At 40.3% G+C, this 27,481-nt stretch overlaps 1 protein-coding gene and 1 long non-coding RNA gene across 2 annotated transcripts in view; one reads left to right on the forward strand and one right to left on the reverse strand.

Annotated features, from left to right (window-relative positions):
- The window catches only part of Mrpl48 (mitochondrial ribosomal protein L48), a 43,869-nt gene extending 32,688 nt beyond the window's left edge, over positions 1-11,181 (reverse strand). Inside the window, exons 1-2 of the mRNA XM_060367662.1 lie at positions 11,033-11,181; positions 3,086-3,138 (exon numbers count right to left, since the gene is read on the reverse strand). Coding sequence (XP_060223645.1) covers positions 3,086-3,138; positions 11,033-11,053 — 74 coding nt within the window. The 5' untranslated portion in view covers positions 11,054-11,181. The remainder of the gene's footprint in view (positions 1-3,085; positions 3,139-11,032) is intronic.
- Positions 11,163-11,853, forward strand: LOC132647270 (uncharacterized). Its single transcript, XR_009585643.1, has 2 exons — positions 11,163-11,287; positions 11,670-11,853. It is a non-coding gene; the product is annotated as an uncharacterized LOC132647270 (long non-coding RNA).
- Positions 11,854-27,481: the final 15,628 nt, after the last annotated feature.

Genomic DNA, 27,481 nt, shown 5'->3' on the forward strand with positions numbered 1-27,481 from the left:
GGTCTACATGGGATGATAAAGAAACAAATGAGAGTCGTGGGATAGCACTGATCCAGAACAGAAACATGTACAGGAGTCAAATGGAAATGCGCTCTCTTCAAGCAAGTAGGCATAAATAGGGAAAATGAATGATTTAAACTGAGTCTAAACCTGGGAGATGGAGAGATGACTCGGAGGTTAAGAGCACTTGTCTTGCAAAGGACCCAGGTTCAGTTCCTAGCACTCACACAGCAGCTCCCAACTGTCTGTACGTCCAGTTGCAGAGGATCCAATGCCCTTTTTCTGGCCTCCCTGGGCAACAGGGATGCACATGGTACACTATACACACGCAGACAAACTACTCATACATGTAAATTAAAAATTTTTTTTCTTCCACTTTCAGGTACTTTGGGAAGCAACTGATAATGTGCAGACATGGCCTAGTCCAAGAACCACACCATACACAACCAACCTCAAAAATGACACAGAAATGGCATAAAAAAAACCCAGTCTCAAAAATATGAATCTCTTAAGGAAGTCAACCCCAAATTCCTGAAGAACATGCACTTTGCCAAGATGCACAGCATGGAAGGCCTGAAAATGCAGACAGATGATGCGTAGGCAATGAGGAGTGCCTGTGCAGAGGCCAGTACGGCTCTTGTGAAGTCCAATGCAGTTAAGCCAAAGATGCTGAAGGGCCTCAGATGTCTTGCTTTCATTGCTCACCCCAAGTTTGAGAAGTGGATTCAAAGCTATATAGCCAAGGATTGTAGGCTCCACCAACCAAAGCCCAAGGTTCAAACCAAGTCAGAGGCCGAGGCTTCAGCTCCAGCCCAGGCCCAGGAAAGGCTTCCATCTGCCAATGTGATGGACTGGTATGACACACCTACACACTATTTGCAGATGCTCAATACCCTGTGCTGTTTTCACAAATAAACTTGAGGCAAAGGCTGTTTATTAAAAAAAAAAAAAAAAAAAAAAAAAATGACTATAGCTGGAGTATAGCCAGTGGTTGCCTAGCATGTTAGACAACCACTGGCTATACAGTGTTTGTCTATATAGCAATGTTGTCTAGCATTTTAGTCTTGGGTTGGACCCCCTAATACTACAAAGAAGAACCAAGAAGAGGAGAAGGAGGGAACAGGAGAGGAAGGGAACTGATCTTAACTAAATAGCATGACAGGAAAAGAATTCAGGCAGAAGTATGAAAAAGTGTTTGGGAAATAGCAAGCGACAGCATATGAGTGGAACTTTCGTAGGAGCTAAGAGGACAGGGAGAAAAATTAAGGCTGGAGAGGTGTTCCAGAGCCAAGCCATAAAGAACCCCCTAAGCTGCGCTCTTTATTTTTACCCGGTGTAGGCAAGGCAACATTCCAGGAAGATTTTAAGCACAGGAGTGAAATGATCAAGCATGTGTTTAAAAACCACCGCAGCCAAAAAGAGATGAGATGGGAAGGGGTGAGAGTCACTGGTGGAATAGACATCAAGCATTGCAATATGAGAGGGATGGGGCCAGCAGTGAGAGCTATTGCACAGGGAAGTGGAGAACAGGAGAATCAGATGGCTCTGGTCCAGCTGACTCGGTAACTGGAGCATTCTAGCTTCTGCATTCTGAGAAGCTTTCAAACTAAACTGCGGTACAGGCTTGAGGAACAATCTGTGATGAAATGCTGACTGAACATTTCTAAACTGTGACATTAGGCAAGATGTATGATGCCACTGTAACTCAGGTATTTCATCGCTAAATTACAGGTATAATAGGCAATCTCACAGGACTAAAATCTATCTTAAACTGAGTCAACTCCCTATTTTGTGAAATGATGGCATCTATATTTGTTCTGTAATATTTTTGTGAAAGTTAGAGTTAAGATATAAAATACTTTGGTATCACTGCAGGCATTTATCAAGTAGCAGATAAATAATGATGGGAAAATATATTAAAATAGAAAAAGAAGAGAAAAAGAAGAAAGACAGAAAGGCTTCAATAAATGTGACAAAAAAAGAAAAAACACCTTGGGTTTGAAACTTAATTCTGATTTATATAAGCCATATCACTTAAGGCAACAGATTTCACTCTCTCTCTCTATATATATTTTTTTTTAATTTTTTTTTTTTACTGTATACTGGTGTTTTGCCTGTATATATGTCTATGTGAGGGTGTTGGTTCCCCTGGAACTGGAATTACAGACACTTGTGAGCTGCCACGTGGGTGCTGAAAATTAAACCCAGATCCTCTAGAAGAGCAGCCAGTGTTCTTAACTGATGGGCCATCTCTCCGGCCCCAGATTTTACTCTCTTTAGAGTTCAGTTATTAAGTGTTGTAGGCCATGATAAGGATTACAGAATTTATTTTGGGTAGGATGGAATCATAGTCTTCATTATCAACTTGTCTGGGTTTAGACTGCCTAGGAGATACGCCTCTGATATGTTTATGACGGTGTTCCCAGAGAAGTGTAATTGGCCTTGAATGTGGTGGCACTGCCCCATGGGCTTGGATTCCACGCTGAATAAAAAGAAACAAGGCACAATGAGCCAAGCAGAAGCCCTCATCTCTCTGCCTCCTGACTGTGGGTACAGACTCCTGCTCCTGAGGCCACACCTTCTCCACCATGATGGCTGGTGCACTCAAACTGTAAGCCAGTCCTTATTGACAGTAATGCTAAGACAACAATTAATGTAGGTAGCTTACCATTTAAGAATTCTGAGCAGAGGACCAATGTAACTAAATATATTCTGAAAGAATCACTCCAATTTCAGTGTGAAGGAGGAAAAGGTACACATGGAGAGAGGGCGAGGAGCTGGTTCCCCAGCGTTTAGCAAGACAGAAAGCATGAAGCTGACACTGGAAGGAAAAATGCTTTGACTCTATAGGTAACAGTGGAGCCAACAGGCTCTGTTGACAATGTGGAATGGAAACAACAGCATCAAGGGTCAAGGTTCTGAGCAACAGGATAAATGGAACTGCCTTTTTCCTGGAATGGTAAAGGGGCAATGAGGCAGGGATTGAAATTTGAGATACTTTGCAGATAAATAGTAGACATAAAAAAAGCAGCATCATGTCAGCTATGAATCTATAGTTAGCTGTATTTGTCACTAATATCCTTACCTTAGAAGAGAAAAGGCTTGCTTATATAGAGTATCGTTCCACAGGCTCAGTACCTACAAGAAAACAGTCATGTGAGGACCAAGCACCTTGTCTCATAAGGCAAACCCACAGTATACAACCCAAAAAGTACCAAAGGATTCTTACCTAGCTAACACCTAACATGCAAACAAACCAAGGTCCTTTTCTCTGTTTACTAGAGAAAATGCTCTAAAAGAAAACAAAACAAAAAACTAGAACCCTTCCCACAATTTTTCATCCTGTTTCCCTTTTATAATTTGATATATTTTTTTCTAACATCAACCAACAAATATACATCTACCAGTCACAGCATAGTTAAAAAGGACTTTCCTAAATATTCCTAAATTCTCAAACACTTTGGCAACTAAAGGCAACTAAAGCCCAGAGAGGTTTTCTTTTTAAAAAGTTACAGCTAATAAGAGACGGAGGAGAAGACTGTCTCACTCCAAAGGCTATGCCTCTCATAGCACGCTGACTCTCTCAATAGCCACAGAAACAATCATACTACCATAATGTGAGAAAACAATACTAATGAGAGGAGGCAACCAAAATGTTAATCTTATTCTGCCCTGCTAGAAGCCATCTGAAAGATCAGAGTACTGCCTTACAAAGGAAGAACGTGGTATACAGAAGTTCTTTTTATACACTAGGTAACAAATCCTAAATGTCTGCCCTTAGATCCCATAAGAGCTCATCATGGGTAACAATTTCAATTCTTTTGACAGGTATATATAAAGAGCTTATTATGCAAAAACATCAAAAATCTGAGAAACTGTCCCAGCCAAGACTAGCCTAAGGAAATATGATGACTAAGTGGAATGTAATATCTAAATGGATCCTGGAACAGAAAAAAATATTAAGTTAAATACAAAAGAAACCTGAATAAAGTATGGGCTTTCATTAATAGTATATCAATACTTGTTTATTAATCATGTGAAAATTACATCACTAGTATAATTTTTCCGCGTATTTATTTATTTATTTAATGCGGGAGAGAACATGTGGAGGTCAAAAGAGGAAATTGGTTTTCTATTTCCACCACATAGGTCCCAGAGAGCAAACTTAGGTTGTCAGTCTTGACAGCAAGTATCTTTACCTGCTGAGCCATCTCACTGGCCCTAAAATGTTAATAATAGAAAATAGTAATGTTTATGTGAACTCTTTGTGCTATTGACACTTTTTGTAAATCTAAAGCTATTCTAAAACAGTAACTTCTTTCTTTGCTTCTTTCTGTCTTTGTTTCTTTCTCCCTTTCTCTCTTCCTTCCCCCACCCCTTCTTTCTTTTTCTTTCTTTCTTGTTATGGTGCTAGAAAACAAACCTAGGCCTTTGTACACTTTGCCAGGCCACAAAGTTTCTTTTTTAAAAAGCCTCCTAACTGTCAAATGCTGTGTTGAATTTTAAAAGGAATAAAAACAAAATGTAACAAACACAATGAACTTTAAAAGCATTATATTAAGTGAAATAAACAAGCCAGTCATAAAGGATTAAATACTGTATAATTGGTTTCCTTTCTATGAAATATCCAAAGTGAGCTGGGTGGTAGTGGCACATGCCTTTAATCCCAGCACTCTGGAGGCAGAAGCAGGCAGATCTATGAATTTGAGGCCAGCCTGGTCTACAGAGCAATTCCAGGACAGCCAGGGCTACAATGAGAAATCCTGTCTCAAACAAACAAACAAACAACAAAAAAAAAAAACAATGAAATACAAAAGAAAGCAAAAAAGAAAGAATGCATAGAGTAGGCAAGTCTATAGAGAAAGGCAGTAAATTAACTGTTGTAGAGTGGGGGTGGAGTGGGAATCAGAGCTAAGGGGTATAGGTTTGCTCTAGGGTTGATGGAATGATGTGCTACATTAAACAGCTAAAAGAAACCATGGGCATTAGATGATGAAGTAAAAATATATGTCATTAATAGCACATATGTTAAAGACTTTCCAAAAGATCTGTGCAAAATCCTCAGACAAAGGCTCAAATGGCACTGATATACAAAAGGTTTACTTACTACTTCAGGAGATTCACTGAAATGCTTAATATCATCCAATGACCTCTATGCTGAGCAATCTTCTTGGGTAGAATATACACAATCAAGTTTTGTTTGGGAAAAGTTATTTATAAAAAAAATGAATGGTTATTCTTGCAGCTATTAATCATCCATATTTATTTTGTTGAATGCCTATCCTGTGTCTAAATCACAACACAAGGGAAGCATTACTCATCCTATTTTATAGTGTAGAAAACTGAAATCAAATCTACCCAAAGTCACATAGTAACTCCCCAAAGCTAGCATAGAATTTGGGAGTTTTCCGACTCTAAAGTCCATAATTTCTCCACCACTCTATACCTCCTCTACCAAATGAAGAAATGGTACTTAACAGTACACCATCAGAGGGAGAGCTCGTGAAATGGCACTGTGGGTAAAAGTTTGATTCCTAAAACTCCTGAAAATTGTCCTCTGACCTCCAAACGCATGTGCACACCTGTGCTCACACACATCACGTGCATACACACTAACAATAAAGAAACACAGTTTTTAAAATTGGGGAAATGCCACATTTAGGAAGAGTCTCTCAAAGAATGTGAGGCCATAAAGATGAAAAAGGATGTGAAGAGAATAAGGGGAATAAGGGGAAAGCGAATAAACGATCTTCAAAAGTACAATTACATCTCATTCTATTATAAAAGACTATGGAGAAGGCTGAAAAGATGGCTCAGCGGTTAAGAGCACTTGTTCTTACAGAGGTAGCAGGTTTGATTCCCACCACCTACATTCTCCTGTTCCAGGGGATCTGATGCCCTCTTCTGACCTTGACAGTAGCCAGGCACACATGTTGTGCACATACATATATGTAAGCAAAACATTCATACATAAAATTAAAAATGAATAAAGCTAATTAAGGTTGTTTTAACTGTATAAAGTGTGTGTATAACATGCTTATCCTAATACTGGCCAGAATAGGGAACTAAGAGCTTTTAGAGAGCTCAAGTTGGCTCCCCTATTACTGTCCACATACCTTAAAGTTACAGCAGATAAAGTAAAGTTCCCTCCTGGCCAAAGATCCATTCATATGACAAACAGAATAGAAATTAGAGTGATCAGAACACATTTTAAAATGGGTCACTTCAAATAAAGGAAGCACTGGGTGGAAAGAAAGATCTAGATGAGACTGCTTTCTCTCTATTTTAATTGCTCAGAACCCTGAGTCTCTACAATAGCTAAGGATTTAATTATCTAAAAGTCAGACTTAAATAGTTGACAACTTTCTGGAAGACATTCAAATTGTGGTGTGAACTCAGCTCTGGGAAACGTGCTTTCTTTTCCCTGCAATGCCTGGCATTATTTATCAAGACAAAAGTGATCTATTTTGAGACTGAATCCACAAACAGCCCCCACCTCCTCTATTCCTTGCCCAGCATAATCAGCAGATGAACAACTCTGGCTCTGCAAACAGAAGAGGAGGGCAATGACACCAGCGAAGCAATGAATGAGGACACAGCTGCGGTGGGTTACAAAAATACTTGTCCCGTGAGCTCTGCAGCCAGCAACCAACGAAAGACGTGCGTAGTTACCAAAGAGACAGTCACAGGGAAAAATCCATTACAGTGTATGAATACTTTCAAATGAAAGTCTGGGTTCAGTAGTGAATGCAGTGGTTCAGGGTCTGAGGTGAGCAAATGAAAGCTGTTTTATGTTTGGTTTTTTATTGTTTAGTTTTTTGAGACAGGGTTTCTCTACATAGCACTGGGTGTCCTGGAACTCACAATGTAGACCAGGCTGGCCTTGAAATCTCAGAGTTCTGCCTGCCTTTACCTCTTAAATGCTGTTACGAAAATTTAACAATAGGCTGTGTATTCGTACTAACGTGCCACTGACTGTTGCTTCGGTGCCAAGCACTCCGCATGTTCCTAACTTTGCTCTAACCCTCTGATAGAGACCCCATGAAGACACCTGCCTCAGGCTGGCAAGATGACTCATTAGGCAAAGATCATTGCCACTGAGCCTGACAACCTAAGTTCAATCCCTAGGACAGAACTGATTACTACAAGTTTTCCTCTGACCTCCATACATGTGCCATGGCATGCATATGCTCACACATACATACAAAAAATGAATATTTTAAAAAATAATAACTGCCTCTATTTTATGGAAGAAAAAGCATAGGGTCTCCATCAGCTGACTAAAGTTACAGGTTTAATAATAAGTGAACACCCAGGTCTAACCATGTCCAATGCCCAGGTTTTCCATTCTGCTATATTACCTGTCAAAACTTAAGCCAGGCTGGCTTCAAAAGTTAATGAGGCTGAGCAGTAGTAGCCTCTAATCCCAGCACTCAGGAGGCAGAGGCAGGTGGGTCTCTGTGAGTTCAAGGCTAGCCAGGTCTATGTAGAGCAGTGGCTCTCAACCTCCCTAATGTTATGATCCTTTAATATAGTTCCTCATGCTGTGGTGGCCCCCAACCATAAAATTATTTTCATTGTTATTTCATAACTGTAATTTTTCTACTCTTATGGATTGTAATGTAAATATTTTTGGAGACAGAGGCTTGCCACAGGTGTTGCAACCCACAAGTTGAGAACCACTGATATGAAGAGTTCCAGGTCAGCCAGTGCTACATAGTGATATTCTGTCTCAAAAGGAAAAAAGTCTAATTTGACAGCTAACAAATGTTCAGTGACCCCACAATTAGGGCCCTTTCCTCTAGCATATTCTCTTGATGCAAAGCAAGTTCTGTTACTACATGATAGCTCTTACACTCTTCCCCAGGGTAAACAATACCAGGACATGGATTCCAGTTCTTTCAAAAGGTTTTCTTTTTTTTTTTTTTAAGATTTATTGTATCATTTTATTTTTATTCATGTATGTGCCACATGTCTGCAGTTGCCATGAAGGCCGGAAGAGAGCTCGGGTCCCCTGGAGCTAAAGTTAGATGCAGTTATGAACTACATCAAGTACCCCTAACCCTGGGCCACCTCTGCAGTGGAGGGTTAGGTGTCTTCAAGAACTTGGTATGTAAACACGTTTCTGTTTTAATCCCAAGTGTGGGATACGGGACTGCCTTAGTTTATCCTCAGCTGGCAACAGCCTTGTACAGCTTGGAGAGGATGAGGTCTTTGCCAGCTGGAGTTGGTGGTACTTTGAGGACTCTGGGAGAGTATAAATACCAGAGACCAGAGAGGAAGGGGCTTCAAGGAGACAGAGGAGGAAGAAGGCTGCTTGTTCTTCCTCTTGTTGTTTGCTGTTTGTTGTTGCTGGATAGCTAGACATCCTGATGCCTGAGATTAATATTTCCCCAAAGAACCGGAAGACAGAGCAGCTGGAACTAAATCTAAAGAGGTCTATGTTCCCTTTTCCTTTCTAAACTTCTTTCTCCTACCTGGGGTTGAGGATTGGAAGGGAAGGAGAGGCATAATGAAAACCAAATTAAACAGAATTTAAAACTAGTTCCTACACATCTCCCCTAGATGACCCCTGAGAAAACCAGTTCTTGCTCGGATTCATCCATCAGAAATTTCAAATTGAACTGAGTAAAATGACAAATACCTGTAGACTGAGCTACTTGGGGAAATGAGGATCACTTGAACTTAGAAGTTCAAGGTCAGCCTTGGCAAAAAGTGAGACACTGTCTCAATAAAACAAAACAAAGTAGCCTGATTCAAAAGAGGAGGGAATGGGAGAAGGTAACAAAAAGAAATCCAGAAGCTTTATGTTCTCCTTACTGTCCATAACCAGCACACACCCAGCTAACAGTACCCATCCCTAACCAGCACACACATGGCTGACAGTACCCATCCCTAACCAGCACACACCAGTTACCAGTACCCATCCCTAACCAGCACACACCTGGCTGATAGTACCCATCCATAACCAGCACACACCAGCTGACAGTACCCATCCCTAACCAGCACACACCTGGCTGACAGTACCCATCCATAACCAGCACACACCGGCTGACAGTACCCCATCCATGACAATGCATCTGCTACTTAAATAATACCTTCCTGGTTCAGAATCAAAACATTTGCAGACACTACCTAACTACTTAGGTCTCATAAGGTCTCACACCTAGAAAACCCAAACCAACCTCCCTGTGTCTTCCATTGTTTGAACCTAGCCCTCACTCTGGTATAACACAAAATAAACACAGTTCTTATTTTTCATACTAGCACCTCAAGTATTTGAATACAATGATCAATGCTTTCAAGTTTTCTTTCTAAGTTCTCTCAAAAATTGCTTTGTGGGGGCTGGAGAGATGACTCAGTGGTTAAGAGCACTGGTTGCTTTTCCAGAGGTCCTGAGTTCAATTCCCAGCAACCACATGGTGGCTCACAACCATCTATAATGAGATCTGGTGCCCTCTTCTTGCACACAGGTATACATGCAGATAGAGCACTCATACCTAAAAATAAATAAATAAATAAATAGATCTTTTAAAAATGTTTTTGTTTCTAGTGCTTCCTTTGTCTACACTCTTCAAACATGACTGTATTGACTCTCAAAATCTATCTTCATGTCGGTCAGTAGGAACACAAATTTTATGACCACTGACATTTGAATTTCTACATCTATTCTGTGTCTGATAGGACTGCTTAATAATATGTGAAGAGCAAATAAAACAACTACAAAATATCAACATTCTTCTTAGCACCATCCTTCATTCTCTACAAAGCACTCATTCCTACTTACAAAATCCTCTACTATAATTTTTAGGTTTGTTTTTTCTTTTATTTTTTGAAATAGTGTTTCAAGTAGCCTAGATTAGCCTCAACCTGTAACTAAGGCTATCCTTGAACTCCTGACTCTCCACCTTCCAAGTTCTAGGATTAAAAGCACTACCCCCCATGTCTGGCTTTGTTATATGATGGCCTTAATGCCAGGTTTCCAAGGACTCTTCCAGAGTATGGGATAGTTGGGAATTACATTCCTTGAACACTGATCATGCCTTTCAGTAGTCCTTGAAAGAGAAACAGAACCAAAAAATAGAACGAAATGTTGAAGTCGTTTTTTTTTTCTATTATCTTTGAAGCTAAAGATAACCAAAGGACTTTCATAAAGAATGAGGTGAAAAACTCAAATTTAGGACATCCAAGGGTAGTCCCATGTCATAAATGGCAATGACCGTATTGATTTATACATACATTATAGAAATAAAGTCCCTACAATTAATGCCTAAAATAAAATTCCAATATGAAAAGAGAATATCAACAATCTAAGCAGCATGACACAATTGAAAAAGCCCAAATGAGATCTGTTAAATTTGTTAAGGGAAAAAAAAAAAAATAAGGACCAGATTTAAGAATGGTAGTTTAGCTAGGCACAGCGGTGCATGCCTGCGATCCAAGCACTGGGGAAACTGATGCAGGATTGTGAGTTCAAGAGCAGTTTGGGCTACATAGGCTCATAAGAAGAATGAAGGTTCATCTGGTTCTGCCCTAGTCTCTTAAATACGATTCTGGAAGCCAAGAACAACGAAATGGTTGCTTTCCCAGGTTCTACGATAGGCTCTAGAATAAGGTTTTGTAAGCAAAAGTGTAGTTTATAAATTATCATATCCCTCTTATCACCAAGTAGGTACATTCACACCCCAACCACTTCAACAAGGAAAGATTCGTAAACTGATTAAATATAAAAAATAAAATGACCTGCCCAAGGTCAGACAATTTATGGGGACTATATCTTGGCATCCTAATTCCTCATGCGGGCTCCCCCGTTCCCAGGCGCTGGGCAGCAAAGGTGACAAATAGAGGGGGCGTGGCGCGAGACGAGAGTCCGCCCTAGGCGGAGGGGAGCACTGAGAGGGAGGCGCCGCAGGGACCGCTGGGAAAGGCCCGTTCGCAGAGTTTTAGGCCCGGATGTCTGCTCGCAACCACTTTCCAGCTCTTCCTTCCCTTCCGCCTCCACCGCATCCTGCCTGCGTGGAATCCGCTTTACCTTTCCCAGGGTTCCGCTCATTCTTAACTACTGCGACTTCTGCACAAACCGAAGCTTCGCCCCAGCACCCACGACTCCTGAGCTTCTGAAAACGCGGCCGGAAATGTCTTAATCAAGTCCGTCGACAAAACCCTACCGAGCTTCTCTCTACTCCCGCAGCTTCTTAGTTCCGGAAGTTTTTAAAACCCAAGGACTAGAACTCTCCCCAAATTCCACCGTCACTCCACTGATGTCACCTTTCTGTGATTTCTCTAGGTAGTATTAGTTGCCATCTTTGTTACCGAGTGCTTTTCACATAGTTTTGTTATGAATATATATGTGAAACTATATATTATTTACTATCTCTTCCTCATATTTGATTGAATTCCTTTAGGACTCTGATCCTGTCTGATTAAGTCATTCCAGTGTCTAATATAGAATGTGGAAATCTTGACTTGTAACCTGTAGCTTAACTTGTAAGTTGTAGCTCGACTTAGGAGATGATTAACCCCATGTGAACCTTCCTAGCATTCCATACGCTCATAATAATTGAAAATAACTATCTTTTATTGAGTAGCCAATATGTGCAATGCGTTGTGATCAATGCCTCACCTTATTCTTCACGAGTATCCTAAAGAGAAACTGCTCGATTTTACAGACAAAAGTATTGAGCAATCAAGAGGCTAAGAGACTTGTCTGAGATCAACGAAGTGACAGCAAAGTTTCAAGCGGTCTGCTTTATGTGAAATGTTTTCCTACTGACACCCCTTCTTGGATGAGATAACGTCTCTGGGCCAATTCATGTATTTACACAATTAAAAACAGCCTTGTTTTGTTTTTGAGACAGAGTCTGTCAGTATGAACCAGGCTGTCCTTGAATCTGTGTTTATCTCCAGGTGCTTTGATTACAAGCTTAGGCCACCACGCCCAGCTACTAACTATTTTCATTAGCGATACTTTTTGCTAGTCCTTTGATAGAATCCTGGAACACAAAAATGAACATTTCATGGTACCTGCCCTTAAGTGGCATATATAAATTATTGTAGAGCAATAATAAGTTACCAAGACAGGCACTTGGGAGACAGGGGCAGGTAAATCTCTGAGTTATAAGCCTTCTGCTTTGTGGGCTCAGACCCTAATTCAGGTCCTCTGCAAGAACCACAGGAGTTATTGGCTGCTGAGCCATGTCTCCAGCCCTTTTTGTTTTGGATTTTTTGAGACAAGGTTTCTCTGTGTAGCCCTGGCTGTCCTGCAACTGGTTCTGAAGACCAGGCTGGCCTCAAACTCAGAGATTTACCTGCCTCTGCCTCCCAAGTGCTGGGATTAAAGGTGTGTGCCACTACCCAGCCACGTCTCCAGCTCTTATGTATACAGACATACATATGTCAGTACACACATTCCTCTTTAGTTCTGTTTCTCTGGAGGACCCCAACTAACACAAGATTATTTAAAGAGACAGGCTCATGGCTAAATGAAGCGCTGAGTGGAATGCATTAAACATAGTAATCACTTAATAAAAAGCTATTTTTAGTTATTAGGCAATTAAATGTCTGAGTGGTTCATATACAAATCAGCTCTGAAAATTGAGGTTAGAAGTTAGATTTACAAATCATTTGCTACGTGCTGAAGTGAAACAATCAGACAGGATCTTAAGTGTTTACGATTTTTTATAGACTGTGAGTTCCCAAGGACAAGTTGCATCATAATCTTTGCATCCTTGGAATTTAGTCCAGTATTGGTTTATGGCAGTATGTGTCTGGTGAACTGCTTAGATGCTGGTTTTATTGTCATCATTTTGTTTGAGAAAGGGTCTCATGCATTCCAGGCTGGCACTTTCTCTGTAGGTGAGGATGACCTTTAACTCCCTCTTTTCTCTTCTTTCTTCTTCATATAACCCATTTTTATAATGTATTTCTTGTTTACGTCTCCATAAGTGGTGGCACTTATGGAGTAGAGTAGAGATTCAGGCTTAATTCTGCCTCTGTCATTTATCCACTGTGTGTGTGTGTGTGTGTTTAAAGAGAGCTGGGAATTTTAGGAGATTTCCAAGTACACAAAATGTACACAGAGAAAACTGGTGAACAAGTAGAGAGACAGAAGAGAGTCAAATTGTGAAGTACAGACCAAAGGGTTGGAGAGGCTTTGATTAGTTAAGACCAGTAAGGAGTGAAATAGTGGAGGAGGAGGAGGAGAAAGTGGAGACAGAGTCCAGCTGGAAGAGTAGGGTGTGATTTAAGCAACATACAGAGGTATCAGTATGAGAGTTGCTATAGGTAAAATAGGCAGTCCTCAGTGGTAGGCTGGATATGAGCAATGAAGGACATTCTGAGATGAGTGTTAAGTGTCACTCTTCAAGCAGGTGGTAGATAAGTCAGTCGGGGCTGGTGGGATGGCTCTTGTATACGGAGTCCTTCAGGTTGTCCTCTGATCTCCACGTTAGCACTGAGGCATGTGCATTTGCGAGGGCATTCATGGCTGTACACACACAGGCCCACCCACACATACACACTAGATAATTGCAACAAAAAATCTTTTAAATTAACTTTGATTTTAAAAAGAGAAAAAGCACAAAGTCATCATTGGCCACAGATTGAGCCTGAATCCATGCTGAGCTACATGAGACTAAGTGTCCAAAAAAACAAAACAAAAACAAAAGGGGAAAAACCAATTGTACAAATCTCTTTCCCCTATTTCACATTATTCTATTCTTATGTTGCCACCAGGGTGATTTTTAATGAACACAAATGCAATCATGCTATTTATTGGCTCAAAGTTATCCAATGATTCCCAACATTTATAGCTAGCTACTAAGCACTTGATATGTGACTTAGGAATAAATCTAATTTACTGTGAATGTAAATATCAAGTGGATTCCCTATAATAGGTTATAGGATCAAATCCAAAGTCCTAAATATAGATGCCAAGTCCCAGACTTAGAAATTCCTACATATTAATCATTTATTTTAGATATTGACTTACTTTGTGTCTGGCCTCTAAAAATTAAGATTTGGGCTAGGGATGTAATTTAATTGGTAGAGTGCTTACCTAGCATGAACAAAGTCCTGGGTTCTGTTCCCAGCACCCACATAAATCAGGCACATACCTATAATCTCAGTACAGGAAATAGAGGCAGGAGAATCAGACAGTCAAGGCCAGACTCAGATACATAGCAAGTTCCAGGCCAGCTTGGGACACATGAGACCTTGCCTCAAAAGGGGGGGAGGGGGATGAGAGGGCTAAAAAGATGTGCCAAAGCTGACAACTTGAGTTTGAGCCTCAGAATCCATGTAGTGAAAGAAGAGAGCCAGAATCTGAAAAATTGTCCTCTGACCTCTATACACAGACACACACACACACACACACACACACACACAGTGGTACACTCATACACACCCACATATGTACCCAGAAAATTTAGATGAATAAACAGATAAGGAAAAAGGAATGCTTTCTGGGGAGAATCCAAACCATAGGCCACTTTCCATGAACCTGTACACTTACTCGGCTTCATTTCCCACACTTTTCAACACAAATGCTGTTCTTAAGCCAAAGTAAAACCTTATAGTTTTCCAAGCTTAGTACATTCTATCACTTCTCCCTGCCTTTTCATCCACACTTTCCTCTGCCGAGATGACAATTCTTTATTCATGTACCTGAAAAATTCCCATTCCTCTTTCAAGACACAAGTCAAATGATGTCTTTCCTAGCTATCATCTTACAGCAATTTCCCAAGATTGGTGTGGTCCCTTTTCTGTACTTTCTATTCCTTTCCCCGGGCCCCTAACACAGTTTGCTATAACAGCACACTGTTCGTTTGTATATCTTCTCTCTTGGATTGTGAGCACTTTCAGAGGAAGAATAGTCTTCATTTTTCATAGCGTCTTCAGCACTTGCCACAGGCCACAGAGAATAATAAGGCTTCAATAAATGTTGAATGAAATTATACATATGTGAATAATTTTAAGTTCTTAGATATAACTCTAGGTTTTAGATTTTCACAGAATCTTCAGTCATATACAAACACACACAAAAAAAAATGTGGAGGAGACAGGGGATATAGCTCAGTGGTATAACATTTGCCTAGAATATGCAAGGCCCTGGATTCAATTCCCAGAACACACCAAAAGGTGGCCTTTCTGGGTTTATTTTTACAAGCTGGCTTTCTTTTAAGAGGCTCTTTTAAAATAACCCTGCTCTAGTCCAGCACAACCACATCAGAGACCGCCTTAGGGAACAAGAGAACAAAGGGAGGCCCTTTAAAAGATGGTGTTTCATCTCGTCGCAAGTGAAACGTCCTTTAAAGCATTAAGTCTATGGCCACCTATAAAAAAAAAAAGTCTGCAGTGGTGCCCCAAAGCTCTAATTTATGGCTTTAGTGAAGATATATAAAGTAAGTTACCTCAGACTTCAAACTAGATTAGCTTTAGTAAGGCATTTCTACTTCTCTGTTTTGGCACAAAGGGAACTATCCTTAAAAAGGAAATGTATATATAAAATCTGAGAGATGTAAGAGTGTTGGCTACCTAGAAAAAGCCAGAAAGAGACAGCACTAGCCCCCAGCCTCTCCTTTACCGGTGGTTTTCTATTTGTTCAGGGCATGGCTGGGTGAGTGGTGATTACACCATCCCAGAGAGAGAACTAAATGATGAAAGAGGCTGCAAGAGGGAAGCTCAGGTGAGTAGTGGGATCATAGAAACTCCTGAGGAGAGACAAGGGGTGTAAAGCAACACTTCAGAGAATAATCTTCCCAGATGACTCAGCTGCCCTGTGAGGACACAGCAGAGGATACTGGGATGAAGGGCATCTGAGAGGCTATCTCCAGCTACCTTCCTCCCACCCAGTTCAGGCTGGCTTTCACTAAATCACTGGTTGCATCTTACACATTACAACATAAGGAAATACTTCTTGCTGGGTGTGGTGGCTCACGCCTTTAACCCCAGCATTTGAAAGGCAAAGGCAGGTGGATGGCTATGAATTTGGGGCAAACATGATCTAATAGTGAATTCTATGCCAAAGAAAATATTTCTTGCAAATAAAAAGAAATCCTTTGTATTATTGCTATCCAAGGACCAAAAGCCACATAAATAATGAAAAATAAAAGCATAAAAGTCATTGCCATACTACAGCAGCCCACTCAGAGCCTCCAGTGTATATAACTTGTGTGATACCCTAAGACTAGAAGATAAAGGTATTCTGTGTGTGTGCATGTGTTTCTGGGGATCTGATCCAGTACTTTGTACATGCTAAGCAAGCATTCCACCACTGAACTGTACCTCTAGCCCACTTTTTTTTTTTTTTTTTAATAATCAGAGGCTGGAAAGATAGTCTTAATATAGTCTGGAAACAACTTTAAATGAAATTTTCTTTCTACTTCCTGGTATTTTATGACATAGGAATTTTTCATTTATTAAAAACCTATTGCAAGTGGGTGGTGTTGCCTTTAATCCCACCACTCAGGAGGCAGTGGCAGGCCAGTCTCTGAGTTTGAAGACAGCCTGGAGTACAGAATGAGTTCCAGGACACCAGGACTATACAGAGAAACCCTGTCTCAAAAAATGAAACAAAACAAAACATGAAAAACCAAAAGCAACTAACCAACCAAACAAAAAAACCCATTGACTAATGGAGGGTGACTCTTAGCAAAGTGCATTGTGTGTGTGTATATATATATATATATGAATATACTGAAACTCACTATACACAAGCTAATCAAAATTCTAAAAAGAATTTAAGACAGGAAGTTCAGGCATTCAAATATAATATGGGTACATAGTGAGCTTGAGGCCAGCCTGGGCTACAGGAGACCCTATCTCAACAGAACAAAACAAAACAAATCATCCTGATCTATCAGTTCCTTTATCTACAGGGCCACATAGAAGGGACCAAAAGGTACTAAAAGCTTTTCTCTGCAGTCAAATAAGAGAATAAACCCAGTGGAAATCTCCATTTAGCTACATACCATGTTGCATACCTCTAGTCACAAAAGCTGGGGAACCTGAGGAAGAGGGATCCCTTCAGTGCAAAAGTGTGACACCCATTAAGACCCTGTCTTAACAACGGAAAAAGAAAAAATGTTGAATGTCATTCAAGAATAGAGCACTTACTGAGCATTAGCATGCATTGAATGCATGATGCCCTGGGTTCCATCTCCTACACCAAATTAAAAAGATAGAAAACTCAGTCTCCAAACCTGATGTCTGCCTAATTAGAAAGTGTAATGCAAGTCAAACCACATACAGACACCTAGAAAACCCAGCTGGGAAGATCTCAAATCGTTACTTCTTTCCCTGGGGTGACTTGGGAGAGACTGGGTACATCTGGGAGGGGTGACATTTTTTGTAAGAATACTCAGTTTTGAAAGGCTTTGCTTGTTAGGCATTCCTAATTTGATAAGAATTCCCTTCTTTCTTCAAAGCTCATCCACCCCAAAACACGACGATTCAGTGTCTCAAGATCCTTCCAGTCTAGAACTGCTGAAATGATAAAGTCCTAAAGGATCTCAAATCTTGTAATTCTTGTACAACAACTTTACAGAGGGTTGGTGAGATTATGAACAGTCAGCCATTTGCTAGCTGATGAGCTCACTGCTCAGTATTTAATTAGGAAACATAAAAATTGTGACAGTCAACAGTCACCCAAGGAATACTTCATCCCATGTATTCAATTAAAAAGACAAACAGTATGCAACAACACTTAAAATCAATTTGTCCCATTGTTTTCAACAGGAAAGGTAAATAAATAGAAGGGTAGCAAAGGTTATTATTGTTTACGCTTTGTGGAATAATGCATTGTTTTTTTCCATCGCCTTTTCTTTTCCCGCATTTCTAGAATATGCCTTAATGTTCTTTACAAGAAAAAATATGTATGAAGTTCAAACGTGTCACGCCACACCTGGCGTTGCCAATTCATTTGGGAGTTGCAACGCTGAGATGAGTCATTTTAAAGGACAGGGAGCAAGACGACAGGGCTTTTACTTGTCTGGGTTTGAGGGGGAGGGACCGTCCCTAGTCACACTGGATCGACTCAGCTGGAGTTCAACCCGGAAGCGCTGACGGTGGCATAACACCGGCAAAACCCAGCGCTGGAGGCTGACACAACGTGGCAGCTGCACCCCTCCGAGGCTCCGCTGGACGAACCCACGCTCCGCCCGCAAGCCTAAGACGAGGCTAGCTCCGCCCCCTCTCCCTCGGTCCACTGGAGCTCATTTTTGTCTCCGAGGGCCCGCCCCTCCAGGGAAGGGAGGGGAGCCTTGCCTGGGACTTGGGGTGGCCATGCTGAGTGTGGCCTGCAGGGATGGGTGGGGCAGGCTTCTCTACCTGCCGCGGACTCTGCCCCTACTTCTTGGTCACTGCTCTCGGGACACAAGGAAAAGAGGTGGATTTGCCACCAAAACCACGGTTAAAGGGAGCTAACGTTTGTCGGAATGCACATGTCACTGGTACCGCCCCTGGAGGCCAGTGGGCTTTAGTTTGCTAGAGATGATGTCATCCCAAAGCCTCTTCCAGGTCCTAATGCCTCCTCACATTTAGCTCGCTTAGCGATGGGGCACTCGAAATAATTCATTGTTCAAACCTAGAGAACCTAACAGTTAATTAATAACAATTAGTGCGAGGTGCGCAAAAGTGAACTCTTGCTTGTGTAGTGTTTATAACTACACGACTTTGAGACCCCCAGTTCTTAACGTCCCCCACCCCACAACTGTGGACAGACACACACACACATACACTCGAAAGATACATCGAAAGCTATGTGTAAAAACTTCCATTTTAAATATAACATTCAAAATGCTGTGCACCCATCACCACAATATAAAATTTTTCAACACTGCTGACAGAATCTTCGTACCCATCAAAGGCTGTTCCCCACTGTCCTGTTCTCTAGCTCCTGGTAATCTTCCATTTGTGCCTCCAGGAATCTACCTACAGTATAAAGTCCTCTTATATAAGAGGCTCATCTCTGGTTTGTCCACCTTACATCGTTTTTTCTCAAGATTAATTCATACAATGTGTCAACATTTTTTTCAATTTATGGCCAGGCAGTATTTCCTCCTATGGTTACATCTCTATTTGTTCCTTTCTTTTTTTTCCTTTTCTTTCCCTGTGTTTAAGACCAGATCCCATGTAGCTCAAGCTGCCCTAGAACTTGTTGGGTGGCCAGAGGTGACCAGGAACCCCTGAGGCTCCTGCTGGGATTTCAAGCGTGCATCACCACGCTACCAATATTTGTTTATCCATTCATCTCTCGACGGACTCTTAGTTTGCTTCTACCTTTTGAGTATTGTGAACGAGGTGGTATACAGGTACTCCCCCCCATCCTTGCCAATGCTTTATTTTAGTTTTTAAAGCCACCTTAGTATTCTAAAATGCCATCTTAAGATTTTAGTTTGCATTTCCCTAATGAGTAGCAATGGGAGCATCAGTTCAGGTACTTATTGAACACTTGCATATCTTCTCTGAAGAAATGTCTCTGTATGGTCTTTGACAATTTTTTTTTTCAGTTTTCTGATGTGTGTGTGTGTGTGTGTGTGTGGTGAACGCTTGCATATTTGTGTATCTGAGTGTGAGCATGTGCCGTGGCATGTGTGCAGATGTCAGAGAACAACATTGGTTGGGTGTTGATTCTCATCTTCCTCATTGTTTGAGATTTTATGATCTATAGATGCCGAGCTTGTGCATATACTTGATATTGTCTAGCAATTTGAAATCTTACTAAGATATACTTGAATCTTAATTCCTTTATCCAAAAGAACGAGGTTTATCTCAACGAGTTTTCTCTTTGCATTTCATGATGGCTAAAGCCCAAAAGATGTAGCACTGTTGATAGTAAGTATTTTTACTACTATACCATCTCAGCCTGGAGATGAGTGCCAGAGTGTAGGCTGAAGATGGAAAGTCTAGAGTCATCAGTGAATCAGTGGCAGCTATAGTAATAAGGATAAATGGCAATCACCTGGGTAGAGTGTAGGCTGAGAAAAACAGGGTGGATTCCTATAGAACGATATATATATATTATATATATAAATATGTATATAAATTATATTATAATATAATTTTTAAGAGGGTCTCTGTATTGCCTTGAACTCCTGGCTTTCACCCTCAACAGCCCAAGTTAGCTCTACAGATGCAGGCTACCATGCCTGCCTATTACCCCACACTGAGGAACAGAGGGGCCTGGAGAGATGGTGCAGTGGTTAAGAGCACTGTCTGCTCTTCTAGAGGACCTGGGTTTAATTCCCAGCACCCACATGGCAGTTCACAACTGTGTGTAACTCCAGCTCCAAGGGATATGATACCTTCACGCTGATGCTCATAAAATAAATGCTCCTCAGAGAGGAGTTGGAGAGATGGCTCAGTAAGAGCATTGACTTCTCTTCCTGAGGGCTGGGTGGGATTCCCAGAACCCACATAGTGGCCCATAATAACTCTAACTTCAGTCCCAGAGGCTCCGAGTCTGCTTCTGGCCTCTGTAGACAAAGGGTATGTACACGGTACACAGGCAGACAAAACACTCATACAAACAAAATAAAGTAATTTTTAGAACAGTTTGAGAAAAAGTAATTGGGAAGAAATTCCAAGAGATTAGAGGGAAAGTCAGGAGAGAAAAATGGTGACAAGAAAGCCACAGACAGGGCTGGAGAGATGGCTCAATGGTTAAGAGTGCAGTCTGCTCTTCCAAAGGACCTGGGTTTAATTTCCAGCACCCACATGGCAGCTCACAACTGTCTGTAATGCCAATTTCAAGGGATCTGATACCTTCACACTAAATACACGTAAAATAATTTTTTTTAAATTAAAAAAAGAAAGCCACAGACGGACAAAATTTTAGAAAGATATATCAAATACAGTTGAGCCAAGGACTGAAAAGTGTGTCTTGAATCTGCTACCAGAAAATCCAGAATATATAATGCTCCTCAAAACTGACTTGTGAGCTGCAAAGGGGCCCAGAGTTCCTTTAATTATCTTTTCAAGAGTTGTTGAGGATCATTAAATTCCATTAAATTCTTAACAGGAGGCAAAACAAGAGCACAAGCATAGCAAATTACTATTGATTAAGCACCAATCACAAGACAAAGCAAATCTGAGAATATAAATTATATAGTTAGTATTTTAATTATTTTTGTGTTTTTGAGACAGGGTTACATGTAGTCCAGGCTTACTCAAACTCCAAATACAGCCATGACTGACCAGGAACTCTTGATATTCCTGTCTCTACCACCCAAATGTTGAGATTATAGGCATGTGTATATCTGAGTGAAGCCTTTAGCCATTTTTAAAATCTTATGATGTGTGTTCGTGTGCGTGTGTGCGTACTTGCTCCATAATCCCAAAGCTCCTACAGTGAGATAGGAGGTGGAAATAGGAAAAGCTCTAAAAACCTGAGGGTCAGCTAGTCGGTGTGCACAGAGGTAGACAACAAGTAGATGCAACAAAGTTATCAAACGGCTTTACCTTTATTATTCATTTTATTTCCTTTTAACTTAAATTTAGTTGGCTTTTTTTCCCCACATTTGTCACACCAGTAGACTGCTCTACCCTCAGGAACAAAGGCCACTTCCTTTTCTCGTTGCTGTCTCCAGTGTGGGCCAGAGTGCTACTGGACAGTGATCAAACTGTTTATACAATGAATAAACGAAGGACTATATTTCACGGCACAGTATATTGGAAACCAAGCTGATGTATTTAGCGGAGTGGACACTAGTGCTGGTCAAGAGGCCTTTCATTTTCCTCTTCCTCATGACACAGTTACAAGTGTGTGGCAACAGCCCATCTTTCTCCAGTCTCCACACATTTCTCTTGCAGTGACATTTGTAGGATGGATACATGACCTAACCTAGCCAATGATCTGTAACAAGGAGTCTATTAGGGGAGCTGGGAAGTGTTTTCACTTAGATGTATAGAGGCTTTTCTTTCTCTGGTCTGTATAGTGCTGTAAATGTTTCAAATTGAGCTATGTCAGTCATCTTGCTAGTACCTAATATCAAAGTCAGAATTTTGAGGAAGGCAAGTAGAAAAACAGAAAGATAGAAGAGCATGATTCTTATCAACATGGCTAAAGGGTCATTAACCAATCCTAGAATTGTCCTAGCCAAGGACAACTAAATGGTATAAACAGACCTGTCTGTTTGGAGTTAAATGTTCTGTTTCTTCCAGATGAAAAGCTCCTGAGGAGGTTCATGAATGGATTACATGTGTGTATGGGGGAGAGGGGAGCTATGTTGTTTTCTTTTTCCATCATCAAAAGTCTGTAAAGCTGGGCATGGTGGTGCATGCCTGTAATCCCAGCACTAAGGAGGCAGAGGCAGGTGGGTCTCCATTAGTTTAGGGCCAGCCTGGTCTACAAAGCCAGTCCAGAACAACCAAGGATACACAGAGAAACCCTGTCTTGAAAAACAAACAAACAAATAAAGTCTGTATAGTTCAGGCATGATACTATTTGGCTTTAATCCCAGAACTCAAGAAGCAGAGGCAGGTGGATCTCTCTGAGTCAGCCTCGTCTACATAGCGAGTTCTAGGCCAGCCAGGGCTATGTAATGAGACCCTGTCTCAAAAACAAACAAACAAAAAGAAGCCTATGGAATATGTGAAAAGGTGAAGGCTTCTTTCTGCTTATGGAAACTCTCTGCCTTCTGACAGAACAAAAGTGACAACAAAACCACCAGGGCATGTGGGAGGAGCCAGACAATGCTGTAGGCTAAGCAAATCACCTTAGTGTGTAAATTTACTTAGCAATTCTTTTTTCTTGTTTTTTCACACTCCATCATCATCATCATCGTGAAAGGGTCTCCCTGTGTAGATCTGGCTGTTTAGACAGGTTGGCCCCACCCTCACAGAGATCCACCTGCCTCTGCTTTTCGGGTGCTGGGATTACAGGTATGTACTATCATACCTACCCTACACGCTGACTTCGATGGTGTCAGAGCTGGACAACAGAAATAGCAACTATTATGTCAAATGAAGCCAGAAAGATGGAAAGTAGAATCACCGCACCGATATGAAACTATCTTATTTTGACTGCGTTTTTCAGCCTGAAGGGAGAATTCTTTGTTGTGTTACCTGGTGTTTCAAATTCCTGATCCTTTCTGGGGCTCTCTTAGCCAAATGGCCTGCTTCTTGTCATTTTCCCCTTTAGTAAGCACTTTTTACACTCTATTTAGTCAGTTACTTCTGCTTAGTCTTTGTTTCTACAAGTAAAATATTATGATTCTTGGGTAGAGATGTCAGAGCCTGAGTGTGCAATTGAATTATTTGAAAAAAAAAAAAATTTGGAATAGTTTCAGAAAAGGAATGAGGTGGAAAGATCTTCAATTTGCCATCTCAGAACTGCGACTTTGTTCAGAGTTTGCTCCAAGATGTTGTTGCTTATTACCTCATTGGATAATTTGAGCTATGATTTCTGTAAGGATTTTGAGGTCTTATCTATCCATCTATCTATCTATCTATCTATCTATCTATCTATCCATCCATCCATCCATCCATCCATCTATCTATCTATCTATCTCTACATATTTATTTATTTTTGAGATAGGGTCTTACTATCTAGCCTTAGATCATCTCAAAACTCACTATGTATAAACCTTTGTAAAGGCCTGCACTACTATGCCTAGCCTACCTTTGATTTTTTTATGTACTATTTTTATTCTAGCTAATTTGTGTTGTTCAAATATATACATGTGCACAGAAAGACAGCTTTTCTCGGCTTCTTAGCAAGCTATAGTTCATATGCTGGTGTTTCAGTTATCAGGTTTGCTCCTACTTTCCTCTCCTGAGATGCTGTGTTCTTTCTGTAAACAGCAGTGAAAGCAGTTGTTCTCTTCCACTCTGAGAGTGATCATCTCTTAGTAGCAGGTGGGGTGATTCAGCCTCCTGGATGTCTTAAAGATTTTATTTGTGGGAGAGAGTGCAGGGAGAGGAGTGCTCCAGCGATGTGTCAGGTTTTACACATTCTGGCCCTCCCATCATGAGGAGCAAGTTCTTTCCTGCAATGGCAAAACCTGGAAGCAACACCCCACTTCTCAGGCTTGAAAAATCACATTATTCATAACAGGGCCATGATTCACATGAACAGAACAAAATGGAATTATCAAAAATAGATTCTGTAGATCAATCTGTAGCAAAAATATCTTCTTAGCTGTGATTTAGCTATAATTACAGGAAAGACCATTCCATTTAAGTTCTATCACCCTCTTCTCCACTTTGACTGAATAATCTTTTTAAAACATTTTTAAACCTTTTTGTTTTATGTATATAGGTGTTTTGCCTGCACATATGTTTGTGCGCCACTTGCATGCCTCAAGCCTGGGGAGGCCAGAAATGGGTATCAGATACCCTGGAATTGAAGTTACAGACAATTGTGAGCGGCCATACAGGTGCTGGGAAGTGAACCCAGGTCCTTTGGAAGAGCAGCCAGTGCTCTTAACTGCTGAGAGCAGCTCTCCAACTCCCACTAAATGATTTTTAGTCTTCTCTCATGGTACATAGTTAAAGTTTACTCTACAGGTCAATACATCTGAAAAGGGTTTTTTTTTGGGGGGGTTGTTTTGTTCTCCCGTGGGGCTTCTGTTTATTCTGATGCTAGGGGTTGAACCCAGGGTCTTATGCATGCTGTAAGTATTGACAAAAGGTTTTCTTATGGGGTACTCTGTTTTTGTGTATGGTCCTTTTGCAATGAGACAACTTAAACACACTTTATATATTAATCGTACTCCTTTAATTGGCTTTCTTGAGTTATTGGGCATCCTTCATTTTTATGCTGTTTATTGAGCCGCTATTATTTTTAGGAACAATTATAATAATCTGTAGAGTGGGCGGTAAGGGAATTTGAATTTCTGCCAGAGCTATTATTTGTTTCAAATATGAGCAATATGATTTCAGTCCTTTCATCTGGATATTTTTTCCCTTTCTATTGATTTCTTGCCTCTGTAAGTGCAATAAACCTTTTTTAGTGAGAAGTAAACAGGAAAAGGCAGTTCCATCTTGGCAGCTGCTACTATGTTATAGATATGCACACAACATCACATGCATGACATTCAAGAGACTATGTGAGGCCCTTGAGAATCTAAAAATGATAATTTCATCTCATAATAACACAGAAATGCAAAGCACTTATATACCACAAAGACACTGTTAAATATAAGGACATTTATTGTTTTACTAAAAAAAAAAAAAGTCCAGAGAAAGGCCAGTTCCAGAGTTTCTACATTGGCTCATGATGCCTCTGGCCTCCCTGGTTAGCTGTCATCAATGGGGTGATGTTTTAAATTCAAAGTTACATATAAATGTTAACACGAGCTGTATTAACTATATTATGTTCTTGAACAGTCACATCCAAAGGCAGAAAAACAGGCTTTCTTCAACTGCAACTTTCATTAAGAAAAAAGTTTTTTCTCAAAAACCTCTATCATCAACTCTTTCATCTCTGACTGCTTCAGACTGTGTGTATATGTGTGTCTGTGTATGTCTATATACACATACACATATATATATAGTACAGACACATGTGTATACACACACATATATCCTTTCTCAAATGTCCAAAATATTTTTAAATTAAATTTTTATTTTTTTACATTAACTACATTTTATTCACTTTGCATGTGTCCAAAATTCTATTCATTTTTTTGAAGACAGTGAAAAAAATAATTCTCATTTATCTTATTTGGCAAATATTTCTTGCATGACTATTGTGGACCAAACATTTTTTTTCAAAAGTTAGGGTACAAGACATGGGTTCTGATCCTATAGAGCTTAAAGTCAGGTAACTGGGCCAGGAGTGGTGGTGTACACCTTTAATTCCAGCACTAAGAGTCAGGTAGATCTCTGTGAGTTTAAGGCCAGCCTGGTCTACAAAGTGAGTCCAGGACAACCAGTGCTACAGAGAGAAACCCTCTTTTGAACAATTAAGCTAGGAGGAAAAAGACACGATGAAAGAAGAGGCAAAGATGCTCACTTGTAGTCTTGGTGGAAAGGGAAGATGTCTTTTTTTTTTTTTTTTTTAAATAAAACTTGAGGTCAGAATTACATTACACCAGCCCTCTCTTCCTAATAGCCCAGATGTCTAGATGACTATAGAAACAGAGCAGCAGGAAGGAATTGATTCATAAAGTTCTGGAGGAAGTACAAAGTAGGTTGACTCTTCAGATGTCATTCCAAAGGCTATTTCAGGAAACAATGAAAAACCTGGTACCCAGCAGAGAAAAAGCCACTTTCACTTTTGTTTGCAAAAGCATTTGAGAAGCAGTTTTTTGTTGCTAACTGTTCTTTGTGTGCTAGGATTCTGAGTGCTGTTGGGGGTGTCCTCTCTGACCCAATAAGCTACTTGATTAAGCAAAATAACAACTTCAATGACTTCTTCCTTGTCTTTCTCTTCTTCTGACAGTGTCTTCTATTGAAATTCAGGCCCACTTGAGATTAATTATGTAACCCAGGTTTGACCTCCTGCTCGGGTAACAGGCATAAACCATCACACATGGCTAGTTTTGTTTTTGAGACAAAGTTTTGCTACATAGTCAAGGCCGGTCTGAAACTTCCTATCACTAGAGTGCTGGGAATAAACGTGTGAACTGAACCATCATGTGGTTTACAATATTTTTTAAAAACTCAAATATTTATGCTATGACCTAGTGTTTACTTTTTCACTTTAAATATATATTCAAAGATCCTGATACTTGGTTGAGAGGAACTGCAGGAAAAGAATTTTTTTTTAATTCTTTATTATTGATTGATTGATTTGGTGTTAGGGTTGAACCCTAGGCTTTATGCATGCTAAGGAAGCACTCTACCCCTGAGCTATCCCTAGCCCCAGCATTTGCTGGGTACAAAATGTACAGCCAGTACATTTTGATACTGAAGGTTCTAAGATACAGTTGTGTTGTTGATAGATGGCACTTTCAGAACTTCTTTCCTCTTCTAATTAATTCCTGGCCATTGAGTCATTCTGCATTTGAAAGGTACTTGTCCGGCCTTGTCATTACTGTGCATAGGTATCTGTGTATAAGATACTATATATAGACATTTTTTTGTTAACCTGAGAAGACTTTTGATGTTTTTACTTATACATTTTTACTTAAAATTTTTCAAAGTATTTTGAACAAGCTGTTATGTAGTTCAGGTTGGCCTCAAACTCACCTATGTAACTGATTGTGATCTTAATCTCCTGCCTCTACTTCCTACTTCCAGGGATCACAGATGTGGGTTCTGATGTCTTTAAAAGAGTTCCATTGCAGAACAGAAATATCTTTTTTTAGACCTTGTCCCATAGGATGTTGGAGAGTGGCAGAAATTGCGAAGATGCCAAATTCTCTAATTCAATGGTTCTTATCAAATATGAAAAGACTTTATTTAGAACTCCCTCTTCCCTCCTTTGATACAAGGTTTCATGAAGCCTAACTTTGGCATGTAGCTAAGGCTGGTCTTGAACTTATGATTGATCCTCTTATCTCTTTCTCCCAAGTGCTATGATTATGGGCACACA

This window comes from Meriones unguiculatus, chromosome 14 (genome assembly GCF_030254825.1).
Source record: "Meriones unguiculatus strain TT.TT164.6M chromosome 14, Bangor_MerUng_6.1, whole genome shotgun sequence".
NCBI lineage: Eukaryota > Metazoa > Chordata > Mammalia > Rodentia > Muridae > Meriones > Meriones unguiculatus.